The sequence below is a fragment of the Anser anser genome, assembly GCF_964211835.1.
Source record: "Anser anser genome assembly, chromosome: 25".
NCBI classification, from domain to species: domain Eukaryota; kingdom Metazoa; phylum Chordata; class Aves; order Anseriformes; family Anatidae; genus Anser; species Anser anser.
The window spans coordinates 1768562-1795477 of record NC_139746.1 but is presented as its reverse complement, the minus strand read 5'-3'; the positions used below and the strand labels follow the sequence as shown (position 1 = coordinate 1795477).

The window sequence follows — 26916 nt, the reverse complement described above, 5'->3', positions numbered from 1 at the left end:
CCTTCCTCCCTCCGCCTTCCCCCCCCCGCCCCCCCCCCTCCCGCGGCCGTGTTGTCGCGGCGGCCCTGAGATGGCGGCGGTGGCGGCGGGCGCGGCGGCCGGGGCGGCCCCTCAGCAGCAGCCGCCTCCTCCTCAGCAGCAGCCGCAGCCGACGGCGGGAGGCCCCGGAGGCTCCGGGGAAGCGGGAGGAGGAGGCGGGGGGGGAGCTGGCGGCGGAGGAGGCGGCGGAGGTGGAGGGGGGGGAGCCGGGCCCGGCCCGGGGTCGGGGGCGGGCGGCGGAGGGGCCGGGCCCGGTGGCGGGGCCGGGGGGGAGTCGTGGTACCTGGCGCTGCTGGGCCTGGCCGAGCACTTCCGCACGTCCAGCCCGCCCAAGGTGCGGCTGTGCGTGCACTGCCTGCAGGCCGTGCTGCCCCGCAAGCCCCCGGCCCGCATGGAGGCCCGCACCCACCTGCAGCTCGGCTCCGTCCTCTACCACCACACCCGCAACGGCGACCAGGCCCGCGGGCACCTGGAGAAGGCGGTGAGCCCCCTGGGGAAGGGGACTTGGGGGTGTGTGGGGGGGGTCGGGGTCCTGTCAGCCAGGCTCGCGGACTAACCCGCCGTCTTCTCTTGCAGTGGTTGATATCCCAGCAAGTATCCTTTTCCCGGCCTGCAGCGAGGGATCTGCTGGAAGACGTCCCCGCAGAGACAGCCCGGCCCTGGGGATGGGGATTTTTAGCTGCTTGTAATCTGCTTCTGGGCTCGCGGGCCGCTTTCTTGCTGCTTCTGGTGTGTTGAGGAGTTTTGGATGCTGTAGCGTTGCTGTTTTCCAGCCGGTGTTTAATGTTCGCTTAACTCTGGTGCTGCTAGATCCCGCAGTTCGAAGACGTTAAATTTGAGGCAGCCAGCCTGCTGTCAGAGCTCTATTGTCAGGAGGTGAGTGCGCTGGGACAGGGTCACTCGTGGATCGTTCTGGGGCTGCAGGGCTGTGTTTGACTTTAGTGTCTTTGTTCCTGGAATAGCCTATAACTGTTAATAAAGGGATTTATGAAGTTTTTAGAGGCCAGCTGCAGTATAAATACAACGTACTGTAGCATAAGCCTGAAAGATTTTGTCTGTCTCATTGTAAAAGTTGGTGCTGGAATTGCAACGTGGGTCTTCCACAGCAAAAGAAGTTTGGCCAAATTTTTTCTTTAGCCCTCATTGAGACAAAGACAGGGTGGAGGGGTGGAAATAGAAGGCTTTTATCAGGCTTCTGTTGTATTTATAGGCTTATTTTATTCTTTATCTTTGGAAAAGCCTTAACCGGTCTTTACTTTCCCTAAAGGAAATGTTTGGCTTTTCGTTCATATGCAGGAAAAAAAAAAAAAGGCACACTGGAATAGCAGCCAAAGGAGTTAAATGGCTACTACTTTTGAGCAGACTTCGAGTCAATTATTGTGTGATCCTGCGTGTTAAAACTTCGTTTGTGTTGCTTTTCGCGTTTTCAGGTTCCTAACCAGCCAGACTTTAATTGGGGATTGACACAGAATACGTCTTGTTTCAAAGTTACTGTTCCTAGCGATGGAAATTCCCAGTAGCCTGGTCTCTGGTTGACTCGGGTGTATGTTTCTGTTTCAGAATTCAGTGGACACAGCAAAACCTCTGTTACGCAAGGCCATTCAGATTTCACAGCAGACTCCGTACTGGCACTGTAGGCTGCTTTTCCAACTTGCAGTAAGTGATTTTGCGTTGCTAATCGTGTTGCCATAGCTGGTAAAACGGCTAGGAAACGTTATGTATTCTTCCTTAAAAGATCTCAGACACCTCTTTATTTTCTCTAACGTTGGCGTTAGTGGAGAGACAGAAGTTATGCTATGAAGCAGTGATGTGTTTGTAGAGTGCCGACTGGATCAAGGCCCGCTTTACCTGTTGATGACATGACAGATGGGAGGAGAAAGCTGGAAGGATCATTCTGTGGGCTCTATCTGTTAGCACAAAACTTTAGAGAGGAAACAAAATAAAATATCACGGCTTGCGGTATGGGTAAATGTTCTCATGAAGCTGTTGGAATTGGAGCTTGCCAGCCTCAAGTGTTGGTTTGATTATTTTCAGTGTAATCTAGTATCCAGAGCAGAAATGGGGTGGGAAAAGCAGCTGGTGCAAAGGCCTCCCAGCGATGTTCCTCTCCTGTAATACCTTCTAAGTGTGGCTTAGTGGCACAGCTCAGACCACTGTTGCTTCTAGGAAAAAACTGGCCCATTTCGGAGTTCAAAGCGTTTAATGTTTGCAGTAATCTTTATTTTAGCTGTGTAACTACCCTTTAAAACACTGCTTCCCCTGAGTGTTTAGATGTGTTAGGACAGGAGGCTTATCCAGAAAGTTACCTGATGGTGGGAGGAGCCGATTATTGCTGAAGAACTCCTTTTTTTTTTTTTTTTTCCAGGTTATGCTTTTTCTCACCTCCTAAAGAACCTCGGGGTGTTTAACGCTAGAGTTGAGGGAGCTGATTGCTCTTTTATGGGTACTCTGTAGCAGAGATCTAGTTAGCAAGCAATTTTATCTTTGAAGACCGTCTTAATAGGCACCTGTACTTGTCTTTTACCCCTTCCCAATGAGCTTAAACAAGCAGACCAACTTCTTTGAAAAGGAATTGCGAGCTCCTTTGTGTAGTTTAGGAGCACTGAATTGTGCAGGGCCTTACTTTCCTATCGATTAAAGGACAAATGTTTACTTTGCGATGAGTTAATGCCTGAGTACTCACAAGAAGCTTAAGCATTTTTCTCGGTGCCTATGCTGAACAGGATCCTTCCTCGAAGCTTGACATTCTTTGCTGATTTCTTTTCTGTCTGGTATTTCCTTTCCATCTTTTGCTTGACCACAGGGGGCTGTGTGTCTCATTACCTTGGTGCACGTTTTTCTACAGTTGTCTGGCTTGCTACCTGAGTCTGGAAAATGTACAAGAGCTGGAGGGAGGGAGAGGTGCTCTGGAGGCTGTGCCGTCCTTTTCCCGTCACCTGCAACACACCTCGCAGACTTCCTCTGCTCCTCTTGCTACAGAACATGCTCTGTTGTGTAACTGTGCAATTTATGCTTGAGCTTTTCCTGTCTGATCTGCACAAGCTCTCAATAAATTATAACAGCTTTGTATTGTGTGAAACCTGGCTGAGAAATTTTCTTTGAAATGTTACAGGCTTTTTCTGGAAAATGTGAGGTGTTCCTGGAAAATGAATCTAAAATCGGATGATACATTTAACGTGCCAGTTTAGCAGTTGTCACTTGTAAAGCACAGAAGCGCTTTATTTGCAATTATATTTGGAAAAAAAAATAGCTAACCAGGCTCACTAAGAAAATCCTGACCCTTTTTGTCCTTTTTTCATTTCAGCAACTACATACTCTCGAAAAAGACTTGGTATCTGCGTGTGACCTTCTCGGCGTTGGAGCAGAATATGCTCGGGTGGTAGGATCAGAGTATACCAGGTGAGTTCCACTGATGGTTTTTTTTTTTCTCCTCCCATAAAAAATTGGTTTGTTTTGCTTTTATTTAGTGGTGTTGTCTGTGATTGCTACGTGGGTTTTACAGACAGTGTTTTTGAGTGTTCTCTTAGAACTGAGAGTTTCTCCAGCTCTTTAATTTTTTGGAAAACAAACAAACAAAAACAATTAAGTCTATTAAGACTCTGCAGTGTGTTTTTTTTCAAACCGAACTGTTTTCATTGTCTTTATCAGCGAAAGGTTTCCCAGTAGCCTGGCTTCGGCCTTAGAAACTGTTGTAACTGGAACTGTCCAAGGCTTAGAGAGACACCTCAAGGAGCTGGGATTTTGATTCCTGGTGCTGTGATTAGACTGTTCCATCATCTAAATATGCTTTCTGTGGCAGGTTCCTTAATACTGTTTTTACTATTGCCCTTGAGAGGGAGAGTGGCAGATTTTTTTTCCCCCAAAGGTTTTTATTTACAGTTGTTGTCTGGGTAACTTGTTTTTTTGGTTTGGATTGTTTTTTTTTTTCTGGATTATGACATTGTTGTGTTTAATTTCAGAGCTCTGTTTCTGCTAAGCAAGGGAATGGTAAGTTGGATGTACTTTTAGAATTAACCACTTACTTGTTCAACTAGTGTAATACAAATTAGAGTGTAACCTGCCTGAACATAAGCTGCTTGTTTTAAAGAGCAGGTAAACATGTAGAATACCTTATATATTCTGTTTTGTTCAGTGAGCAAGTGCAGAATTAAAATATTCCTGAAAAAAACCTTAAGTCTGCAGGTTTCTTTTGAATTTCTTATGGCTACTTTCCCCCACTGCCCTTTATAAACATGACAAATAGATGGGTTCTGGAAGGACAAAGAATAAGTGCAAGTTGTTGGTGCCCTTGTGATTAAGGATGAAAAATCTGATCGTGTGAGATGGTTGGTGTTCTTGCAAATAGATGTCTTTGAGTCTATTTTTAAAAAAAAGTAATGTATCTACTTACCTGGGGCATAACTGTGGTTCTCTTAAGTGTTTAAACTGTTCAGCACAAAAGTTGTTTTTATTTTAAATTACAGCTCCTTCTAATGGAACGGAAGCTGCAGGAGGTGCACCCTCTCCTTACCCTGTGTGGACAGATAGTTGAAAATTGGCAAGGAAACCCCATCCAGAAAGAGTCGTTACGCGTGTTCTTCTTAGTCCTGCAGGTCACGCATTACCTGGATGCTGGGCAGGTGCGTGCAGAGGGGGAGGACTGGACAGCGATGACCTCAGAAGCAGCAATACTTCTGATTCTGGGGGATTTTTGTTGCGACGCCTGAGTGGTGAAATGACATCCTTTCCTTCTTACCTGAGGAAAGGCTTACTTTGGTATGCTTGTAACCACGGTGGCCACAGTTCTTTCTCTGTGACATTAGTGGGGATAACGGGCTTTGGGTATTGTTTTGAAAGATGCTTTGAGCATCTGATTGTTGTTAATGCTGGAACTCCCCGTTTTGTCATGCGAGCGTAGTGATTTATGCAATAGCTCCGTTCACGAACGTGGAGGTTATTTATTGCCTGGCAAGTTTTCTCCACTAAGTAAATGTTCGTGCATCTGGGCTGCAGCAGCTCTGTCTGAAGTGAATCATCTTTTGCAGGTGAAAAGTGTGAAACCATGTCTGAAACAGCTCCAGCAGTGCATTCAGACCATATCCACGCTGCACGATGATGAAATTCTGCCCAGCAACCCCGCTGATCTCTTCCACTGGCTACCCAAGGAACACATGTGTGTGCTTGTCTACTTGGTGAGCAGCTCTTTTTTACTTAATGTATTGCTAATTAATGGGAAATTGGTTAAAAATGGCCTAGAGCCAGCAGTGATAGATTCTGCAGACCATATGCTGCTTTACATAACACTGACAGTTTAATTCTGCCACAGCATCTGCGAGAATATTGCTTTCAGCGTTGTCAGGGTTTGAAGAGACTGTGCAAGAAGTCTGGAAGCTGGAATATAACTTTATTAATATCCAAGCCAAATAACTCTACTTCGTACAAGTTGATTTGATTCTTGACTTCACATTCCTGAAACTAATTACCCCACTTCTTGAATTTGAATTTATTCCTAATTGATGTCAAAATTCAGTTTAAAAAGACTGGTAGCAGAGGAGTTGTGTGAATGCCCAGACTTTTCCTCTCTGCTAAGAAAACTTACTGTGATCTTTCCTGTGTTCTCCGGCAGGTGACAGTGATGCATTCCATGCAAGCAGGGTACCTGGAGAAGGCTCAGAAGTACACAGACAAAGCACTAATGCAGCTAGAGAAGCTAAAAAGTAAGGATAAGGATTATAATGTAGCTGATGTCTAAGATTCCTTTATTTGTTCCTAACTTAAATTTTAGAAAAGAAGAATTTGGGAACCCTATTTAGCTCACTAGAACAGCCGGCTATTGGTCTGTTCATGCTGCATCTAAGAACTTTGTTGTGTTTTATATCTTTATTTATTTACTTTGATTTTTGAATACAAAAAGAGAATTTTGGGGTGGTTTATTCTTGTAAATTGAGCTGTAAACACGTGCATTTTCTTGCTGCATTTCTCATTGTCCCTATCTTTGGTTATCCAATTTTTTTGCTTCTCTAAACCGAGCACGTTTTCCTGATAAATTTTTCCTTAGCTGGTGTTCAGACTCCCATTCCTGACAGTTCAGGAATTGATGTGGTGTTGTTGTTGTTGTTAATTGGTTTGGTTAAACCTGTGCCATCCTTGCAATGGCACGTGGAAGATGAGGTGGGCGGTACGCTGACTCTTCTGACCCTAGAGGGTCCAGCCAAAGACGTTGCTCTAGATTTGCACAAACGAGTCTTTGTGCTGAAGCCTTGCTGAACCACCTGCGATTCAAGAAGCAGGCTAGGTGCAGTAGAGGCTGCATGGTGAGGATAGGATGTTCGTATTGTCTTAACTTCACTTCCTGAATTACTTTTGTTCCCTCTTCAGTGTTGGACTGCAGTCCTATCCTGTCATCCTTCCAAGTTATTTTGTTGGAACACATTATCATGTGTCGGCTTGTCACGGGACACAAAGCCACGGCATTGCAGGAGGTAAAAATGGGGTTGGACCGTTTTCCTAGTTGTGGATGTGTGCAGTGATAATTTAAAAATTTTAGTTTTGTGGAAGATTCTTGGGTTCAGATGGGGATTTCAGCAGTGCTGAACTACTGACAGGTACGGTCAGGCCTGATGGTGCCATGGAATCAGCCTCCTCTTAAATTATTTGGTTTAAGAACATTTTGGAGTTGCTCGTGGAGTCAACAGGAATTGACGAGTGGCTAAAACTGGCACCTCCTTCCTGACTGTGGTTGGCAATCTGACCCTGGTATCTTTTCCCTTTCCCTCAGGTTCTTCACTGAGAGTGGCTCTGAACTCTTTCCCCTTTTATTTCCTCCTAGTGTTCCTGTCTTGTCCAAGTGTTTCTCTGCTTTTAAGGCTCCCTGACTTTCTGTCCTTCCTTCCTCGTGGGGGAAGGAAGGAGGGGTTCAGTGTTCTCTAATGTGAGAACAAATTGCATGTTTTTTTTCCTATTCTCCCAGGCATTTTTAATTCCTGTTTGTCCACCCCTTATTTATAGGATATATGGCTGCATCATCTCAACCTCTTTTGTCAGTCTTCACATGAATGTACTCTGGGGGGTAATTAGCCAGTTAAAGGAGTAGTCATTGGTTCTGGCTCATAAAACTCATCACGAGCACATAGCCTTCAGAAGATTTGGATTCTGGTTTTTCTGTTTCGTGCCAACTCAGATTCTGAGCGTTTCAGAACAGATCTGTTACTTCGTTTGCAGGTGGTGCCACCATATGGTAGAGCTGCTGCAAAGCAAATAATTCAAAACCAGTTCTAGCGTGCGTCTGTGTGGGAGGAACGTGCATGGAGCAGTGTGTGTTCGTCAGTTCGAAGCATGTCTAGCCTCTGCTTTTACCTAAGAGTGTGACTAACGATTCTGGAACCGATCACTGAAGCATGTTGAATGACATGTATGGTGCAGTCAGATGGATGGAGGGCAGAAATCAAAATGGAGAGAAGAAATCTTAAAGATGTATTATTCTTTTCCAACAGATTTCCCAAGTCTGTCAGCTCTGCCAGCAGTCTCCCAGATTGTTCTCTAATCACGCTGCCCAGCTGCACACTCTATTAGTAAGTGTCTATGATTAGTAGTAAACTCTTTGTAGGGCTGTACCCAGGACGTACTGAACAGTCACCAGTAACTAACGAGATCGCAGTGATGCAGACAGCAAAATTTCCTGCGGAGCAATAGGGTCTGCTGTGCTGATTGCCTGTCCTGCTGTGGGGACTCGCAGCCAGCGTTGCTGTCAAAGTCTTGAATCCCCTTTAGAATAGGTGACCCGTGGCATGATAATTAGTACACAGCATAAACACGCAGGATTTATACTGTGTGTGTTTGAGACAGTGTGTTTGGGTACTGGGGAAGGGGAAGAATTAAGCATTACTATTTGAGTATTACAAGAAATTAAGTTTTTATTTACATATACAGCAATGGGGCTTTTTTTTTTTAACAGGATTATAGTGTTTGGAAGCAGTTTGTATGGAAATTGCTGTTTTTTTCCCAGAACCGAGCAAAACTAAGATTTATTGGTTAACTTTTTTTTCCTGCTAATATCCTAAGATTTCTGTGGTTTTGTGCATGCCTTCCTCCTTAGCATTCTGGGCTTGTTATAATTGTTATATATTATCTTAGAAATGTCATGTCTTCTACAGGGGCTCTACTGCATTTCTGTTAACTGCATGGACAATGCAGAAGCACAGTTTACTACAGCACTGAGGGTAAGATTTTCTTCCCGAAATATTTACTGTGGTGGTTCAGCGTGAAGTTGGGCTTGTTGCAGTTTTGTGGGTCACTGAGTTGAGGTTGGAAGAGAAATCTGGAGACTGACTATATTAGTTGCATGAGTCCAGGTTTTAATTTGCTGAACACAACTCAGATCGGGAGGATTTATTAATAGCCAAATATCAGACACTAAATCTGATTATTTTTTTTGTCTTTGTGTATATATTAAAGGAGAAGATGGGGTGAACTAATTCTGGGTTAGATGCTGGAGGATTTTGACTGTACTATTGGTGTGTTGTTTATTTCAGCTCACTACACACCAAGAGTTGTGGGCGTTTATTGTGACAAACTTAGCCAGCGTGTACATCAGGGAAGGCAACCGGCATCAAGAGGTAAGCCGCTTGCTGGTTTCTGGCTGTAGTTTCAGAAGTCAGAACTCTCTCGGAGAGAGAGAGACACTACTGTGCTTGGGTTATTCTTTTTCTGGGCATTTTTGCAGAATAGTGCCTTGTCTGGCAGTCAAGCAACTCCATAATCAGGTTAGTGTCAAGTAATAGTAGAGAGCCGGTGGTATCGGCTGGAATAGCTGCAAACCACCAAAGCTGAGCATTCTGCATCGTACATGGAATTCTCTACAGCACTGGGAAGGAAAGCTTCCAGTTCCCAATGCAGAGTGTGTGGTTAACGCTGTCATTTTGACTCATTCAGCCTCTTTGCTTCGGTTTCCATCTTAAGGGTTTTATTAGATTACATAAAACCAAGTAAGATTTAGCTAAACGTTTATCCAGAAATAGGTATATGCATCGTGTGTGTTCCTTTTTATTCAGCAGTGTGCCAGAAGCAATATTAATACAAAAATACAGCTGCCTGCAGTCTTCCAGGGATGTGTTTGATCGCTCTGTAGTAATTTTTTGGAGACGTGTTTGCAAGTCTCTTGCGAAGAAGCTATAAATGAACTTCTTCATCAAGCACGCAGCACTTAACTATTATTTTTGCCTCTTAAGCTTTTTAACGAAGCTTTTTTGTTTGTTTTTTCCTTAGTTGATATCTGGTTTCGATTAAATAACTAATCTGTTACAACATTTGTATCTTGAGCAGCTCAGTTAAATGACCACTAAAAATTTTCATTACTATTTTATAGCAACTTCTGTGAAGTTTAAGAAAGTATATTTTGCATAAAACTATTTTAGGGCCAAAATGGACACGATAACCTGTAGCGCTGGAATGTTTGTGCTATGATTTAACCAATTCAAGTAAACTTCAGTGCATTTGTAGTGACTTGGACCATTCTGATTAGATATGCACTTCTCATAAGAACACTTGCTGTCGATACCAGAAGCCTGTATATGTTAGAAGCACTGATTATCTTTCTTTCCCCTCTCATTTTGTAGCTTTACAGCTTATTGGAAAGGATAAATCCAGACCATAATTTTCCTGTGAGGTGAGAGTTCCAGAAACTATTTGCATGCTGATGTCGCATTGGTGATGGCAATACTGGATTTGTCTCAGGCTTTTTACAAAGAAAACAAAATAATCAACTTCTTTTCAAGGCAGAAGTTCTGACCAGGCATTAAAAGTAATGTTTTGTGTGGAGATTTGATTATTAGGCAAATTCCTAGAAACCTGTGTGTAATGCATTTAATCGCTGTACAATGCCTAGATTTCAACGCGTTGCTTTGTTTGTAGCTCTCACTGTCTTCGAGCAGCAGCTTTCTACATCCGAGGTCTGTTCTCCTTCTTTCAAGGAAGATACAATGAGGCAAAGTGAGTATGAATTGGTGCACTCGGAAGGTGGGGAAAAAAAGGAGAAACTAAATCAAGCTTTTAAAATAAAAAGGAAAACCCAGAGGCCTTGCTTTCAAACCTCCTGGATCTCCCTGTGGATTTAGTCAACCTCCTGTTTCACTTAGGGCAAATACCACGAAACTGTTTGTTTTAGATCTCTTTGCCTCCGAATAATAATAATACTGGTGCGATGTTCTGCAGTGGCACATCTGAAACAAAAGCTTTTCAGAGGAGGGTCTGTATTGTAGTCATTTTCGCTAAATGAAAGGTGAGGTTTGGGAATGAAGTGCTTTGTTTAAGGTCACCTGCAGCACACATTTATTCCTGAGCGCTAATATTTGCTGACTGGATTAACTTGGTTCTTAATGATGCTTCTTACGTATCGGAGGGAAAGTCGAGTTTTTAAAACACTTTATTTTTTGTTCTGTTTTGGTAGACGATTTTTGCGAGAGACACTGAAAATGTCAAATGCAGAAGATTTGAATCGATTAACAGCGTGTTCTCTAGTACTCCTGGGTCATATATTCTATGTGTTAGGGAATCACAGGGTAAGCGAGCCTTCACTGTGTCTGGTACTACTATGTAAGTGTTTGACTTGTGATTTGTCAAAGAAAATCAGGACTCTTCCTGAAATTAATCTCATTTCAAGAACGTGTGTGTATTGGTATCTCACGGAAAGCTGGCAGCTTATTGACTTACATAATTCTGCAGCTGCAATTTGCACATTTAATAACACTTTTAAACAAAGTAGTAGTGTTTGGAGTCTATTGCAGAAGTGTGTGTTTCTATAATGCCTGAAATCACTTGAAAAAAGGAGCAGAATAAAAGACAAGTAGCATCATTCAACTGGATTGTTTGGAAGGAATTGTGGGTACAAACTCTTCTGAATTCTCATCATATGCCAGAACGGATGAAATATTTCTATTATCTTGCACAACGTCAAGACCATAATTCCTAGGACAGAGCAGAATTCCAGACAGATATAGATGATGTATTTGGGTTATTGTCCCATTAAGTGTTTCAACTAGTTTGCTGGAACATAGCAGCAGTTAAATTAGGTAAATTTTCTGTCACAAATTGCGCATCTCCTATGTATTATATATTTGCAAGGGGGAAAAGAAATACACGTTTTATGTTGATATCTGCTCTTCACCAGGAAAGTAATAATATGGTAGTGCCAGCCATGCAGCTTGCAAGCAAGATACCAGATATGTCTGTGCAGCTGTGGTCTTCAGCTCTGTTGAGAGGTAAGTTGGGAAAAGGTCTTGTACTTAAAATAAGTGGCAAAGAACCCGTTGCTACTAACTGGTGGTTCACTATGGGGATGTGTGCGAACTCCAGCGCTCACTGAGGACACTAAATGGTGCCTGGATTTGCGAAATACTGATAGAAGTGCAAGAAGCTTTTTGTTCTTTTTGAGTTATTGATCTTCAGCCCCAGCAGCATGCTGTTTGGTGCAGCGCTGGCGCTGCTGTGACGTACTCCAGTCGCTTTTTGCTGTGGGCTGTGAGGCTCCTGGGGCGAGAGGCCCTGCAGAACTCCTGCGTCGCTGTGAGTGGCGTGGCGCAGCAGGCAGGTTTCCCCGGCTGTGGCTGTGTGGCAGCTTGCAATATCGAGACCTGAAGTGGTGACTGTTTGGAAAAGGTTTCCCATTCACGCCCGTGCAGTGTCCATTCTGCTGCTGCTGTGCTTTGCTTTGAATGCAGTTCCAGCTGTAGTAAACATTTGATTAGGTTTTGCTCCTGTGTGGGGGCTTTAATAAATACAAGAGGCTATTATACCGCTTTATATATAAATATTGTTTAATCTGACTTACATAGGCCCCAGGATGCTTTGTTCAAATATTGACTAGCTTCTTGGCAGACCGTCAACTTTAATGCTGCAATTGATTTGCTTTCGCTAGAAAATAAAGCAGTAACTCTACCCTTTTTCCAAGAACTTACCCCACAGCTTCAATTTATATTAAATTGTCATGTTTACTATAAGCATGGTGCCGTGCATTGAGTTCTGCTTTGCTGCTGCCTTTTGCTATAAAACTGCTTCTAGGCAATTGAAATAACTTTTCTCATTCATTTCAGTGCAGTAGTTCACATACAAAACATGCCAATAATACCATGAAGAACGTGCTGTAGATGAAACACTATCCCTTGTTCAGCTGTTGTCGCCTCCTCTCATACCCACTAGCCTGCAAAGAGTGAGAGAGAGGCCTCATTTCCATTCTGCTTTGATTTTTCTAAAGGTTTCTCTATAGAACCAGTTACCTTCTTTTTTGAAGAAAAGGTGCTTGATCAGAAATAACAAAATACCAACACATGTCCTTCGATAGGAGGTGCAGTGTCTCAACCCCTTCCACACTACACTGCTTATAATTTGTAGCTGAAATTGTGATGCTCAGCAGGTTACCGGTCTTAAATCTGATTGGGCTAATACCTCTGAGTAAACCTCGCAGGAAAAAAAAAGACACTAGGATCAGCTTTCAGTGTATGCAAAGTGGCAAGCTTCTGAATTCCCCCAAAAGAAAGGTTTCAGTTTAAAAAAAAAAAAAAAGTTCCTTGACCTCTGAAACCCATGTGGTCGCATCGCGGATCTGTGGTGAGAAACTCGTGGGTCTCTCTTGTTCCCACTAGATGGTGCTAGAAACTAAAAAGACAATGCGAACAGCTCAGGGGCTTTCATTGGAGTGAGAAGTTTTTTTTCCTTTTAGAACTATTATGGTGTTATTTTTAAGGATTGGAAAGTAAAATAACACCAAATCCTGCAGTGTGTACTGCCAGTACTACTGGAATAAGGAAGGTTTCGTGTTCTCCATATGCCCCTGCTTCTCTTAAAAGGGAGTTTTTGTTCTGAAATGAGATGAGGTTGCTATATTGGCTGTTTAAATTCATTCATTAAATGTAGGGAACAGTCTTTTCAGATAAGAGAGCAGATCAGTTGAAAACAGGTATGAACAGTGCTTTCTGGTGAGCAGACGATGCTCTTGTCTTTCAGACCTGAACAAAGCCTGTGGAAATGCAATGGATGCACATGAGGCAGCGCAGATGCATCAAAACTTCTCACAGCAGCTCCTCCAGGACCACATCGAAGCATGCAGTCTTCCAGAACACAATTTAATCACGGTAAGGGATCTTCATCTTTCAATTAATGAGTGTTCTTAAGGCAAAACACTGTGCTTTGCTTTCCTTTACTATTCCTGTGAGGTCTTGTGTTTCCTGAAAGTATTTTGTTGGTACTCCAGAACTATGTATTTATTTTTTAGTGGCTTTTGTAGCAGGTAGCCACTTCATTTTGGTGACAACTGTTACTTTTGAAAGAAATTTACTATCTACTCAGGTTTAATTTTATTATTCAGATCACCCAATCAACCTTGTTTTGGGGAATGCTTTGTTGTACACTGCCAGAAGTACAGTTTCTATTGATATGTCAGCCTTTATGAGTTTTCTCCTTATCTATAAATCTAAATTTACAGTTAATACGATATCTGATATCTGTATAGCTATTACATTAAGGTATAACTTTTTGTGGACTTCAAATATTGATGTTCTTCCTGTCAGAAACTTTCAACATTGTTTGAAAAATGCTGAATGCTTTTCTACACTGGAATCCAGCAAGGGTCTAAGATAACTTACTGTTTTAGAGTGAAATAACAGCCAAATGTGAATTCAAGATGCAAGGAAACTTGACATCTTTTTCCCAACATTTACTTTTTGGGAGAAGAAAGGGGAAAAGAAGGCCAACAGGAAGAAGCAAATTGCTGGCTTTGGTCACAAAGGGATCCTGAGACTCGTGGGTTTTTGTGCTGTGGCCCACGTTGGGAGATGCCCACGGCCAGATGCCTGGGGGCCAGGCACAGAAACCTGAGGCTCCAGCCTCCGCAGTCTTTGCTTGCCATTGCTGGTTACGCATAATCCACGCTAGATTAAATACATGGAGGGGGAAGAAGATTAAAAACAAACATTAAATCTGCCCATTTCAGAAGGTTGTGATAAATCTGAGAGGAAAATATTTTAGCGATGGAACAGGTGAGAACCAGAGGCTTTACTCCCTCTGGAAACACTGCGGTTGCAGTGTAGTCCCGGCTCACGCAGACACATCTAAATTTAGGTGCATCCTTTGTGCAAGTCACGGTTTCCCCTGTTGGGACTGTCAGACTTCACCTGTAAGAGCAGGAAATGCTTTCACTTGATTGCCGTTCACCCTGGATTCCTCATGGCAGTCAGCTAGGTTTGGAATGACGGGCATGTGGAGTGGCTGCAGTTCAAAAGAAATATCATCCCAGGGAACTCCGCGTGTGCGAAACAAAGTCAAACCTGACCCTCAACTTCTTGTCCCGAAATCTTTAATTATCTCGAGGTAGTGAATGTCTGTATGGCGAGCTCCTTCCTCTGGCATCGCTGCCATTCCTCCTCTCCCCGGGTAGAGGCTGTAGGATTTTCATGCTGTTTGTTATCTTTCAGTGGACAGATGGACCACCTCCTGTACAGTTCCAGGCACAGAACGGACCCACCACCAGCCTGGCCAGTCTCCTGTGAAACAGAATAACTATCAGGACAGTGTGTTTAAAAAGAAACAAGCAAAAAAAAAGCCAAAAAAAAGGAGAAAAATTCATTGCAAAATCTTTTCTTCAGAGAAAAGGCAGCAAATTCCTCTTCTAGTGAGGGCCTTGTAGGAAACGGATTGCATAAAGACAACGTACATTTCATAGACTTGCAAAGTGAGAAGGGCATTTTAAGCTGCTTTTACATAATATGTGTGAATATACAGCTAGTGTGTATATATCTACTGGTTTTAATCTGCTTTCCTCTTACCGAGAATTAAGGTTTAGTCCAAAGGACACTTGTTCCTTAAATTGTTAGATACTTGCTTTTTAAAAATTGTCACAGCAAATGAAGAGGACTTGCACAGTTTGGAATACCAATTGTATTCTAAGTATTTAAACCTTCCCTGAAGTATGATGCATGCCAGTTTTAATGTTTTCTGTGCCCTTCCACTCCTGGGAACAATGGGATTAAATCATGATTGATTGTAGGGTGCCCTAAACTTCTAAATTTAGCTTCTGAGGTAATATTCTTTCCTCTTCATTGTGTGCAAGTCATTGCCGGTGCTGTTTGTAGCCTTGCAGTGAAGGTAACGCTGAGGTCGGTGAGATCTGAGTTCTGACGGACGGGCTGTTTGCAGCCAGGGGTGAGTTACGTTCCTCGGGGTGGCCTCCAGGCTGAGCAGAGCAGGCTTGCGCTGTCACCAGAGGAGCCGATTCCATGGCCTGGATTCATGAGTCGGTGACAGTATGTGCCACCACTTTGTCCCCATGAGGGTCTCTTCCTTCTTTCTCCCTGCACTGTTGATGCCCAGTCCCCGCAGGGTAAGGCAGAACCACAGCTCTCTCCGTCTCTGCTACTTCGTAGCGATTTGTGCTAAAGGAGGAAATTTCTCCTCCTCCTGTCTAGGCCAAGCAACTGGGAAGCAGCGTTTTGCACCTGTACTGCAGCCTCACCAAGGCAAGGCGGCGTCTGTGCCTTAATGATTTTCACAAACAATTGAAGTGAGAGTTAAACTAGGTGGTTAAAAGCCAGATCCGATAGAAGCAAGAGGCTTACGATAAAAATTAAACTCTAGTCTTGCACTTGGCAAAACCGTACATTTCCAAAGGTTTTTTTTGCTAGTGTTCCTGGATTATCTGAGTTTTTTTGAACTCTTCATCTGTTTAGGCTCCCTGGATTTGCCTGTGCTTCTGCAGCTGTCCTGAAACAGGAGAGGCACGGCCCAAATTTGTTCTGTAGAAAGGAGCACAGGAGTTGTTAATTCCGCAAAGCACCGGCAGCTTTATAGCAAGGATCTGTGCCGGTCCGTTGTAGTGTGATGTAAAGCTTGCAAGGCTCATGGGGTCAAATAAAGGTGTTTTGCTCTCTTCATAGCTCTGCATATTTATCTCCCAATTTTAAAAGGGAAGGGGGACGGAATCTGCTAGACAAGTTCCTTTTGTAGGGCTTTGTGTGATTGCTTTTCTTTTTTTTTGAGAGAGAGAGAAGGAGAATATTTTCAAGGAAATATTTGACCCCTCAAACATTCAGAATTTATGGTAGAAACAGTACTGTGAAACCTGTATTTAATGGTCATTCTTTTTGAAAGCCTTGTCAGTCACCTGTCTAACAACAGCTCACACAGACACCCGCATTTTATAATTTGAACCCCTCGGTTTTAACCACTGACTGATGTAAAAGGGACAAGTTCTTGTCCAAGTACCAAAACAAAATTTTATGCTTCCTCTATCGGACATGCGATGGTGGTTTAGCTCCTGTTCTCAGTTACTCTTGCAGAAGCCGTGTGTCCTTTAGGCCTTGGTAAATTTCCAACAGGGAAAACACGACCTCGGTATTGGCGTAGGGAGAGAATGTTGTTAGGGTTGCAAGAAGAAAGCTCAACGCCATTTTAAAGTCTCACGTATTCCCTAAAAACTGCCCCCAAAAAAGGGAAGCTGTGAGGTCTGTTACTGCCCAGGGTAGCTGGAGATAGCAGGTACAGGCAGAATCCACGTGGATAGGATCTGTTTTGTGTCGCTTGCCGCAGCGTTTGTCGGGACGGAGCATCCCGTGTCTGCCAGACAGGCTGAGCACAGGTCCCGTGCCCTCGGACGCTGCCGGTGTGGCCCAGCTTGCAGGTGAGAGGAGGTCGATCCAGGCTCGCTCCACCGCCCGTCTGGGGCAGCTGCGCTGGGATGGAACACTTCCATAAGCTAACCGGCTGTCACGGGCTTGGATTTTGGTGGGGAATGGTCAGGTTAATTCCACCTTAGGAATATCGATGCCACATGGACTTCAGGTCTTTATTTTATTTATGTGTGGGAAGTAGTACCTCTCTTTGGCTGTTCCCTCTACTGAATAGTCTCAGTAAGTCACTTGGGCTGCAAGAAGTCCATGCCTGTTTTAAGCACCTAAATGCAGTGGTGGTTTTCTCAACAGTGCTCCTAGCAGCTGAGGAATGACTACTAACTGAAAAAGATAGTCGCCGTGTGCTTTAAAATTTGCCAGTCCCATCCAGATAGGTAATTTTTTTTTTTGTCATCCAATCTGAGGCTGATGCTTAGCTGATACATATCGATGGCAACTATAATGAATTTCTTTACATGTTGGCCGAAAAAGCGCTGCTCCTATAAGGCGGTATTTAAAATTAAAAAAAAAACAACTAATAACTCTGGAGAGCTGTGGTTTGAGCTGAATTTAAGTAAAGCATTTGCAGCAAGCAAGATATCCACCAGTGCCTGTGCAGGCAGCTGCATCTCCTGAGCTTTCCTTCGAGCTCTGGGAGCTGCGTTGCCCAGGACTGTGTTATGGGAGAGTGTTTGCGGTGGCAATTTTCTGGCTCCTCGTTGCGCAAACTAGGCTGCTTTGTAGTTCAAATCCCTTGCCGGTCTGTTCTCAGGAGGGAAGGAAGTACTTGAGGGAAAGGCTGCCTGCTCGCTTCTGATGTAAGTACGCTCAGGTTTTCAACAGGAACCACTAGCCAAGTGTGGTAGCTGAACTCGGAATGTCAGGAAGAAGAACCTGGGCTTTCCCGGTGCGTGACGAGCCAGCTTCGCCTGGGCTTTCCTTCCGTGCAGCGTGGCACCCGGCCGCAGGGGCTGAGCCGAGGCATTGACCCACAGCCCTGCGGAGCTCAGAACTCGGCTCCACCTCCAAAGTCCTCTTCCCATCACAGAACTTCGAAAATCATGTAAATTTGAAAATAACTTGGTGATTTTCTATCTCTGAAATTCAATGTACATTTGTTACAATGTACAGTGCTTTTTAACTACACTTGTATATTAAATTATTTAATAGTTTTTGCTTTTCAGTATCTTTTGTATGTAGCAGAGATTTAAACAAGGACCTCATAACTGAAGTTCTTCCTAATTTTTGAATGCGTATGTAAAGTTGAACAGAAAACTAGAAGTTTACAGTTTACAATGTTCTGTTAAGTGCTTGGTCTGTCTAACTTGATTTGAACAACGTATTTCTAATCTTTCTTGTCCGATCATTCTCTATGAAAACAAACATGAAGTCTTTTATGAACTTCTAAAAAAAAAAATTATTCTTCTAAAGATGTAATTTAGAAAACTGTACAGTTTTTTCTCTAGTATTTTTAAATGAGTAGCGAGAACTTAAAACAGAAGCATCTAATCACTGTTTTGTAGATAGTGTAAAAACTTATATATGTATAGAGAATGCAGTCTGAAGAACAGTGTTTGCCTGTTGTGTTTCATTTCCTACAGTATGACCATCAGAAAGGCCCATGCACACAGGAAATTGGATCAATTTGGGGGTTGGGGGATTTAAAAACAAAAAGGAAAAAAAAAACTTCATCTCCTGTCATCCCGTACATGCACTCAGTGACACCATGAGCAGAACTTGACAAAATATTAGGGCCTTAAGTTGTTACGCTGCCTATAGACACATGGGGTACAACTTATTCCGTGTTGCTCCACCACTTTGATTTTTCTCAGTTTGCCAGTTTGCCAGAAAGTAAAATTATGATTGAAAGGGTACTGTGATATCCCGTTTTACTTTACTGACCTCTCCAAATCATGCCGAATGAACCTGTTTCCGTAGTGTATGGCAGTTCTGGCCACAGGGGTGAGAACTGCTGAGCGAGAGGAAGCCCAGCCGGTAGTTTAGGCTGTGCAGAACACTTGGAGAAATCAGGATGAAATAACACCTGTCTGTGCTCTTCTACTGTCTGTCTTAGCAAGTGTATTTAATTGTTTCCTGCAGTGAACTTTTAAATGTTATGTCAGGTTTGTACAATGTATTGTTAAGTGTTTGTAGTTCTCCATAAGTAGCAGGATGTGTACCTTCTGCCAGTGCTCCTTTCCGAAGCTGTAAATACAGTAACTCGTGTAATGGGATGGAAGCGGGGGCATTCGTTTCTGCCTTTGTTTCCTCTCGTTTTCTATATTAGAAGAATTTTTAAATAAAGTTTAATTTTACTTCTTCTAGCAGCTTGTAGAACGCTAATTCCTTAAGTTGATCTGCCGGCAGTCCTGCCTACGAAGGATGCGTTTCATGTGGCGGCGGGGATGTACCGAGGGCAAGCTCGAGGCGCTGCCGGCCGCGGAGGGCAGGAGGCCGCGGGCCGCGCGTGCTAGTCGGTGCACGACGAGCAGGCTACCTGGGGAGGTGGCGGGCAGGGAGCCACGGGGCCCGCAGCTGGCATGCCTGTGCTGTGGGCGAGGGCTCCTGCCCTGGAAGGAGAACCAGAATTTCCTGACTGGGAACGTCCGCCTGACTCCTCGCCTCAGCAGTGCCGGAGAAGCGGCTGAGGGTGGCGAGGAGCTTGCTTTTAGGGACTGCTGGGACCCTGGCACACGTCTAGTTTAAAACAAGACTCCTCTGGATTTGTTCAACACCTGGGATTATTATTTTTTATTTTTTTTTAATTCGGTGTAGGACAGAAGTATTTCTCACTGCAGTCAGGAAGGATACTGGCTACGCTTGATCTTCACAGATAGGATCTGGTTTACACAAAGATTGCTTTTTGTCTCTTTTTTTTCCCAAATTTAAATGTTTCTGGCAGGTACTTTTACATTAAGAGGTTAAATTTAAAAGGAAGAAGATGCTGAACTGATTTGGCTGCAAGTGAAACTTTGAAGAAACTAAAAATTTTAGAACTTACTGCATACCGTCTCCAAAACATTATCGGAGCTGCTAACCTAGTGTCTTAATTTCATCCTAGGAGCAAGAGTAGGTTTTGTTCCAACAAGTTACTCTCTTTGTGAAAATTTCAACCCAAGTGACAGCCTTGGGGGAAAAAAAATATTGACAGGTTTCTGCAAATAACTTCACCTAGCTGCTGGGCGATAGAATCTGTCTTGTGCTAGACCTGCCCTAAAACTCTGCTGGTGACACAGCGAGGTAAATGGAGATACACATCTGTGTGTTACTGGTGGATTAAAGCATCGCTTCAGAAGGATCCCATCCTTAGTGCTTCACCAGAAAGTTTTGAATGGCCTGAGGTGAAGCCAGGAGCTGTTGGTGCTTTGTAAGTCATCAACCAGAGCAGGAACTGGTTGTGAGCTCTGCTGTTAACCCTTCACCATGTGTAACTAAAGAGGGTTGTAAAGGGTGGAGGAAGGTACTTTCTAACAAAAATTGTACTCAGGCTTTTAAAAAGGTTATCGAACGCAAAGTTAATAGAAATCGTGAAGCTCTAGAGTGGAAAACAGCTAGAAAAAGCTGAGCACGTTGGAATTTTCCTACCATGGTGAATACAGGACGTGTTCCGGGAGCAGGTACTGGGTGAAGTGATGAGATGTGGATTCCAGTTCTGGTTCTGCTGCTCTTTTCTTGTAAAAGCCTTGATTGCTCGCCTTCTGCTTTCACTTCCCCACTTCAGTAAGTGGGAAGTATACTGACCTATGCTTATTAAATTTACAGATTATGAATGAAAATAAATATTTTTTTTACGCTTTTGAAACAAGCACCTAAATAACCTGACATAAAGACACATCCAGCCCTACTAGCTACCTCAGCTGTTTGTGGAAAATACCCGATGGAAAACTGGTGCTGGAATTACGAACAACGTGACAGGAACTGTGCTTTTATTTCCCCCTGGTTATAAGCTTGCTTCACCCAGGATTTTATTCTCCCTTTTTCGAAGCGCAAGCCGGCTTGCAGGTGTGTAGCAGCACCGAGTCACAAGTCCTGAAGGGTTAACAGGGCCCCCGTGAGGAGGGCTGCGGGGGTTGGCTAATTAACGCCCCTCTGAGGAGAGCCGCGGGGGTTAATTAGCGGCCCCGCCGGAGGTGTGGCGGCGGCGGCGGGGAAACGCCGGAGCACCCCTGCCCTAGATCGGGGAAGGAAGCGGGGCTGAGCCACCGCGGGCCCCCGCCGCCCCTATCCGCGGCCCCAGCCCGGCCTGCGCGGGCGGATAAGGGCGGCCGCGGCCCCTCCCCTCCCCGCGGGCAGCCCGGCCCTCAGGCGGCCCCGCTCCCCGGGGGCGGCCGGCCCCGCGCCTCACGGCCCGGCCCCGCCCCCTCCGCGCTCATTGGCTCGCGTTCCCCACCCGCCGCGCTCCGCGTGAAGCCGATTGGTCCTCCCGCTCGCCAATCATCGCGCCGCCCCGCCTCTTTTCCTCACAGCTTAGAACGGGGGGGGGGGCGGGCCGAAAGCGGGCTCTAACTAACGATTGGCTGGCGGGCTCGGCAAGCGCCGCTTTTCATTGGGCGCCGAGTTAAAAAAAAAAAAAAAGGAAAAAAACACCGCCCACTCCCCAGAGCCGGAGGCGGGGCGAGCGGAGCTTGGCCAAATCTGCCTAGCAACCGGCGGGTGGGCGGGAAGGGCGGCCGCCCCGGGAGTCCCGCGCCGCCGGCGGCGCGCGGCGGGGGGGGGCGGTGAGGGAGGAGGAGGAGGAGGAGGAGGAGGAAGAGGGAGGGAGGGAGGCGGGGTCTCCCTGCGCGCGCAGCCCCCTCCTCCCTCCCTCCCTCCCTCCCTCCTCCTGTCAGTGGCCACCTGAGGGAGCCGCCTCCCCTCCCCCCACGGCCCCAGTCCGGCCCGGGCCCCGCTGAGGAGGAGGAGGCGGCTCCGAGGGGGCTGAGGAGAGTGAGTGACAGCGGCCCCCCCCCCCCCCCCCCGCGGCACGGGGTGGGGGGGGGCGAGGAGGGAGCCCGGGGGGGAGGGGGCGATAAGGGGGGGGGGGGGGGGAGCGCCCCGAGGGGACCCCGGGGGCTGAGGTGCTGAGGGGGAGGGGGGGGGGGAGGGGAGCCGGGGGGGGGAGGGGAGCGCCCTGAGGGGGCGGGGGGGGGAGGGGAAGGGGGGGGGTGGTTGAAGGCCCCCCCCCCCCGGGGTTGAGGGGGGAGGGGAGGGCCCGGAGGCCTCTGGGGGATTGGCCCCGGGGTTGGGGGTTGGGGGGGGGAGGGGAAATTAAAAAAATAATAATAATAAAATAAAAGGGGGGCGGGGAGGAGCGCGGCCGGGGAGCTGCCCGCTGGTACTGGGGGGGGGAAGCAGCTCCTGGAGCCCCCCCGGGGCAGGAGCGGGGCCACTGGGGGCGGAGGGGAAGGGCAGGGCCGGCAGGGAGGGGAAGGGAAGGCGGGGAGGGGAAGGGAGAGAGCAGGGGAAGGGAGAAGAGGGCAAGGACCGGGGGGTGTGGGGGGGAAGGTGCCCGGAGCCCCCCTCAGGAGGAAAGTGGCGCCCCGGGACGGGACGGGACGGAGCTGGGGGGGCCGCAGAGGCTGGGTGCCCCCTGAGGGGAGCGGCGCGAGGCGGCCCGCGGAGGGGACCTGCCGAGCGGGAACAAAAAGGCTGGCTGCTTGCTGGAGGGTGCCAGATGGGTTGAATTCGCGACAGGACTTAAGATGGAGGTGTTCGGTGGGGCCGCTGCCAAAGCCGAGCACTTCTGCCCGGCTTTCGGGATGTGCGGAGGTTACGGGTGCGGGGACGAGGCTCGTTTTCACGGCTCTGAAAGCCCCAGCGTCGCGTTCGCCTCCGTAACTCAATTACTTTCTTTTTCTGGCAGCGTTTCATCTCTGTACTACTTTGGGGGGGGGGGGGGGATTTAGTTTGTACGCGAGACGAGCTCTATTCAAAATAAAGTTATATCCTGTCTGTGGTCTACCACCTTCTCCTCACCCCCAGCGATCTGCCATGTTTCACAGAACCTGTATAGATGGCTTTTTAAAAATCTAATTCATTATTAATTTTCTATCCCCTTTGCCACTTTTTTCTTTGTGATAAGTGTGGTGAAAAGCTAGAGAGAGAAGAAGGAGCGTGCATAGGAGCTGCGTGCACTGTGGCAGTTGCTGTAGGTAAAATAATTGTCAGTTTAAGTATTGAGAAGTAACTAACTTCGCAAATTCTGACTCTTCAGAGCGTTTTAGCAGCGTATTCCAAGCAAGACAAAAATTGTAAGGCACGAAAAAGCTTTTCTCTCTGCTCTAATTTGAGAAGGACCCTGAAATATAATGACTAAACAACTTAGAAATTGGTGATATTTGTTTGAACTAGTGGAATACAAAGCACTAGTAGGTGCAAAGAAAATCATGCGAAGTGCTGCAGCGTTTCTCGTGACTGTCCCAAGCACAAAGTTTTAAGGAAGAAAACACGTATTTGTAGCAGGCAGGCTTCTTGTGGATTGAGCTTTTAGATGGAGCTTCTCCTCTCAGCCTGAGTGGTACAGATGATTTCTTGTTTTTCTGAAGACTTTTTCAAGAGTTTAATGACACGTGTTATACAAACCTGAGTACGCACACTGTTCAAACAGTGACTAAATCTCCCAGAGAGTAAAACAGATGATGTTATCACGCAAGCAGAACTGAAATTACGTCTGTGTGCCAGTGGTCCCTATATCCCGCTGTCCAATGGGCTACTCTCTGCAGCAAGCAAAATGCCGCAGGCTATTTCATGGCTCCCAGTTGGCTTCGTTTTAGACATCCTAATTTCCTGTTGCCGTGAGCAATTCCAGAGGGTCTTGCAGGAAGAAACTTGTCTATAAGCAATGAGTTGGGGACTACAAAACCCCAACTTTTGTTTAAAAAGAAAAGCACACGAACATACTAACTTTTGAAAGCTACTTCAAGAATGGGAACGAGCTTTCATCCCAGGTTAATTATCCGGTTTCCATCATAACAGGCTGAGTGCTTCAAGGATTGTGCACGAGAGGCAGCCCCATAGAATGTTAACCTCCTTATTGCAGCAAAAAGAATACAAAGTCATTACTAGATTAAGCTGTAACTGAATGTCTCTCGTCTCAATAGAGTTCAGCTGTTTGGACCAGAGAGAGATTGCCTGCTTGTGGCCCTAATATCTTCAGCTTGAATTTAAGGAGCCCGCTGAGCCTGGAGAAACTGGCTCGTGTGTTGTTGCAGTTTCCCAAAGGCAGGTAGGGAATTAAAAACAGTGGTGACTTTACTCAGCGGGTCACAGCCACATCTTTGTGAGCACTCCCAGGGGAACAGGAGACAACCCTCACACATTTCCCTGTAGGAGCCAAGCGCTGTGGGAGGAGGACGTGAAGCTTTTGTACTGCCAAGGCCCATACAAACCGGATTAAAATCATACAAAGTGAATTAAAAATGCCCACATATCAAAACTCCCGGCCTGCTCGCATCCCCTTGAGGAACTGAGGAACGTGTCCCCTTGAGGAATTGAGCAGTGTGTGTGGGCCACTACTTTGGTGTGAAATATCTCTGTGGCTCTCTTGCTTAGAGAAAAAAACACTTTTAGAAGATGTATGAAAAATATTTCCCTTGTCCGGCTTGTTGGTCGTGTCCTCCATTCCTTGCAGAATGCTAGGCTTCAATCTCATCTACATTTCTGGGCTGACTCAGAGTACCCAATTTCACAATTTTGGTCTGCAACCAAAAATATCAGTGGATGTTGCAGCCAAAGAACAATGAGGGAAGACACCCTAAAGAATACCCCTTTGCTGACTAATTCCCTTTTCTGCAGAGCAAGGTGGTGTGTGCATTTTTGGAAACCTGACCAGTGCTGTTTCTTGCCCAGGTTTGAAAACTGAAGGCATTTGAGCTGTTGTACCGTGTGCGCACAGGTAGGCTGGCTGTTGAGCATCTGAGTCTTAGATGCCGGGGGTCATAGCATAATAAATGTTGTATTTTTACCGAAGCAAAATAAATCACACCAACCAAGTCCATTGACCCATCTTAATCCCCGGAGAGCATACTCCTCTAGAGGAGAGAGCTCCAAAGTTGGCATTCAGAGAAAGACAAGACGTCCCATTGCAGGACAGAACCTTCCCTGCCTGCTCACTTGAGTCGTTACTTTTAATCAAATAGGTCTCTAGATTTGCAAAATAAGCAAATTATTTTAGCTGTGAAGGGTACTCGCTTGGAACATGCCATTTCCCTAGAAGCAGATACTCGGACACACTTGCCACGTGTGAGTTGCCCCCTCTTTGTCAGAGTTTCATTGTCCAGCAATCTACTCACACGTTAGATTCTGTTGCTTAGCTCAGACCCAGTCCCTGCTAAAGTGAATAATCAGGGTGTTAGTAACAAGGTGAGATACTGGAATACCTGCAGCGTTTGCTTTTGGGTTGCCTGCCATTGTAAACCAGTGCCTTTATGCTCATGGAGCTACCAGAGCTATTTTCAGGGTTTATCCATCTTTTTACTGTTCTTTCTGCAGCCCATAGCAGCTTTCTCTTTGCCAGAAAACTCTTTTATCTTCAAACCCACCAGCCCTTATTAATAGCCTCTTATTAGTTCTTTAATTTTCTGCCACTAGTTCTTTAATTTTCTGTCACTGAACCCACTTACCCAGCTGACGAGGGAGTTCCAAGGACGATGGAGAACGTGAGAGGCGGGTGGTCGGTGTTGGTGACAGACCCCAACCCACCAGCTTCATGCTGGGGACATTTTCTGACAGACCCAGGGCATGACTGCCAGTAGAAAATCAAGTTGTTGCTTTTTTCTAGCTATTAGCTTTCACATTTTTTCCCAGTGTACTCGCATGTAATTACTGATACATTATAAACATTGTATTCTTAATTTATAGAAAGCATCTCCCTAGCCCGTGGGGAGCCCAAGTGTAGTTGCCTTGGTTCCCCTGCGCAGAGCAGTTAAACTCTCCCTCAACAACTGATTTATATAACTGAAATAGCTAGGGAAGTGAGAAATTTCCTTCCTCTTAGGATACAATGCCAAGGATGTCAAATCTCTAGAGAGCCTGATGATAAGAATTGGGCTGTCCTTTTCTGCAGTTATTAAACAAGTAAATGATTATTCGTCAGAGCACTGAGACTGCGGGATGCGGCTGTGTGGCAGTCCCTCTCCTGCTCGGTTGCAGGCACCCCTGCAGGTCCCAGGCAAGGCTGGGGGAGAGGGCGATGGAGGAGAGGCTTCCTTCCCAAAGGGGAGCAAAGGGAGCTGCAGGTTTGGGTGAAATAGAAGCGATTTTTCCCGAGCCATCTCTTGGCAAAGCACTGGGAACGGCACGTAACCAGTAGGATCTTCTGGTGGCTGTGAGGGGTCTCCCCCTCGGTCTCTTCTCAGTACCTGGCTTTGTCATCCATGACAAATTTCAGCTCGGAAGACAGCTTTACCAAAGCCCATTGACCCAGCCAAGCGTTCTCTGCTTTCTGAACTACTCTTGTTCCTATTGAACAGCCTCTATGCTCTGACTTAAAGGCTGGGGGGGAAACTGCACGTGGAGTTTGTGGTGTACGCTTACACCGTGAGAGTCTGTTGGAAGAACCCCCGGTGTTGCCCTCCCAACACAAGCAGCACGTTAGCTTCCGTGAGGGTGGGCACAGCAAGCAAGGCAAAGGAGCGCGCTGACATTTCCAGTTGAGGATTTGGTAAACTCTAAGCAAGCACCAGGAACAGGAGCTGCTTTATGAATCCCTTTGCCTTGAAATCTACCTGAAAAAAAAATAAGACCAGTAATGACTGATCCCATCAATCCTAAATTTAGAAATGAATCTAATTTCTAAGCCTTGCTTTTCAGCAGGAAAGCAGGTTATGGAACTGACCTGGTACAGTTCTGTTGGGGGAAGAGAGGGAATTAGCAGTGGGTTAGGGGAAAAGACTGGCATTTTTTACACGCTGATAATAAACATCTTATTACCAGAAGGAGCAATGTTAATAAATGCTTACAGTAAACATGGTGTAAGACTCGGATAATCCTTCTGAAAATAGAGAGGTTTTCCTACTCCGATAACTATCCAGTCACCTTGATGGAGATCAGCAAAACCTTGCAAGGCTTTTTTAGACTTTGGCTTTACATCAATGTGCCCATGATTGCCTGTGACATAACTGGATGGTGAGGCTTTGCTGGCACCTTGCAAATACACATTGAGTCCTTGGCAGCAACAGGTAACAAAAGGCTCAAAGCATTCATCTTCACAAAATTACCACGAGTTACAGCAAACCAACAGCAGGTTGAACTGTCGAACTTCTGTTCA

At 45.7% G+C, this 26916-nt stretch overlaps 2 protein-coding genes across 4 annotated transcripts in view; both read left to right on the top strand.

Moving 5' to 3' along the window:
• The first annotated feature begins 26 nt into the window (after nt 1-26).
• On the top strand, nt 27-18994 carry MAU2 (MAU2 sister chromatid cohesion factor). The gene is made up of 19 exons (XM_083811101.1): nt 27-520; nt 616-633; nt 850-915; nt 1600-1695; nt 3344-3438; nt 3999-4026; nt 4503-4658; nt 5064-5210; nt 5645-5735; nt 6397-6500; nt 7512-7589; nt 8172-8237; nt 8550-8633; nt 9633-9682; nt 9928-10005; nt 10463-10574; nt 11183-11273; nt 13015-13142; nt 14481-18994. Exons 1-19 carry the CDS (start codon nt 71-73, stop codon nt 14553-14555), a joined length of 2013 nt encoding a protein of 670 aa, XP_083667227.1. The 5' UTR covers nt 27-70; the 3' UTR covers nt 14556-18994.
• A 2478-nt stretch (nt 18995-21472) lies between these two features.
• GATAD2A (GATA zinc finger domain containing 2A) overlaps nt 21473-26916 on the top strand; it is a 63352-nt gene continuing 57908 nt past the window's right edge. Inside the window, exon 1 of one of the 3 annotated variants that reach the window (XM_083811115.1) lies at nt 21473-21596. The gene's annotated coding sequence lies outside the window, so the exon portion shown is untranslated. The remainder of the gene's footprint in view (nt 21597-26916) is intronic. The other 2 variants (XM_083811104.1, XM_083811105.1) reach the window with 2 other exon arrangements.